General features: G+C 55.3%; 1 protein-coding gene across 1 annotated transcript; it reads right to left on the reverse strand.

Annotated features, from left to right (window-relative positions):
• Nucleotides 1–260: 260 nt before the first annotated feature.
• On the reverse strand, nt 261–1220 carry LOC141510263 (olfactory receptor 2A7-like). Its single transcript, XM_074220243.1, has one exon. The coding sequence runs from the start codon at nt 1218–1220 to the stop codon at nt 261–263; it is 960 nt and encodes a 319-aa protein (XP_074076344.1).
• Between the last annotated feature and the right edge of the window lie 236 nt (nt 1221–1456).

The raw sequence follows: 1456 nt of genomic DNA on the forward strand, positions 1-1456 counted from the left end.
AGCCTACACTGGGCCTATTAAAAGAATACATGGCTCATAAATCTGCTGGACAGCACGTTGCCTTCTCAGTGACTGTTGTGATAGTTTCTGGAGACTTCTTTTCAGTCTGTCTGGTTTCTATAAAAAAATAGATTGGCTTGCTTGGGGAGGTTGAGGCCCCCCTTTTTTATTTCAGACAGAGACGGGGGATGCCCTGGAAGGGATGCCTTCAAGGAGGAAGGATGTAGGAGGATATCACTGCTGGGGCCCCTTTCTCTTTCCTAAGATTCTATGGCTCCTGCCCTCTTCCCCTTGATGCGAGCAACAGCATACCTGGCTGCACTGTGGACATCCTTGTTCCGCAGACTGTAGATGAGCGGGTTAAGCAGTGGAGTCACCACAATGTAGAAGACTGCTGTGAGCTTGTGACGTCCAGCTGGGGTGGGTCCCCTGGGCTTCAGGTACATAGCCATCACGGTTCCATAGAAGAGGCCCACCACAGCAAGGTGGGCTCCACAGGTGGAGAGGGCCTTGCGGCGGCTTTGGGCAGAAGGGAGGCGCAGAGCAGTGGCCAAGATGAGACCGTAGGAAGCCAGAATGCAGCCAAAGGGGCCCAGGAGGATGGGGACACCCATGACATAGACCAGAGCTCGATTAGGGGCCGTATCGGCACAGGCCACCCTCAGGACCGCTGGAAGTTCACAGAAGAAGTGGTCAATGGGTGGTTTCCCGATGCAGTAAGGAAGGCGTAGAGCGGCAGCAGCATTGGGTACAGAGAGCAAGAAGCCCAGGGCCCAGGCACCACCTGCCAGACCCCCACAAAGACTTGGAGTCATAATAGCAGCATAGTGAAGGGGCCGGCAGACCGCCAAGCAGCGGTCCACAGCCATAGAAGCCAGGAGGAGGGCCTCGGTGCTGCCCAGAGAGAGGGCCACGTAGAGCTGAGTGCCACAGTGGGAAAATGGAAGCACCCGCCTCTGGACTAGCATGTGTGCCAGGGCCTGAGGCACAGTGGTGCTCACATAGGACACGTCCAACAGAGCCAAGTGAGTCAGCAGGCGGTACATGGGCCGATGTAGCCGGCTATCTAGGAGGATCAGGGTCACCAGGAAGGCATTGCCCAGAAGTGTGGCCAGGTATGAGGCCAGTACAGCAGCAAAGAGGAGGGGCTGTAGGGCAGGGCTGGCAGAGAGGCCCAGGAGGAGAAATTCAACCAGAGCAGTCATGTTCCCTTGGGTCATCCTGAGGAGGCAATGGGGGATAGTCAGGGGACTGAAAGGGAGACCCAAAGGATGGCATCCCTTCCCCTCTCCTTCCTTTTCCTCTCCTCTTTTCCCTTCTCTAATTAGCTGCCACACCAAGAAGAAACTCCTTAGCCTAGTGCTCACAGCCCTCTATAATCTGACTCCCATCTCCCTCTCCAGTCTTAAAATATTATCTTCAACCAGTCCTTGCTCCAGTTAAGTTGACCTGTGTG

This window comes from Macrotis lagotis, chromosome 1, assembly GCF_037893015.1.
Source record: "Macrotis lagotis isolate mMagLag1 chromosome 1, bilby.v1.9.chrom.fasta, whole genome shotgun sequence".
Lineage (NCBI taxonomy): Eukaryota > Metazoa > Chordata > Mammalia > Peramelemorphia > Peramelidae > Macrotis > Macrotis lagotis.

What these genes read in the sequence shown, in the direction of transcription:
- LOC141510263 (XM_074220243.1), bottom strand. Translation starts at nt 1,220, where the DNA reads ATGACCCAAGGGAACATGACTGCTCTGGTTGAATTTCTCCTCCTGGGC.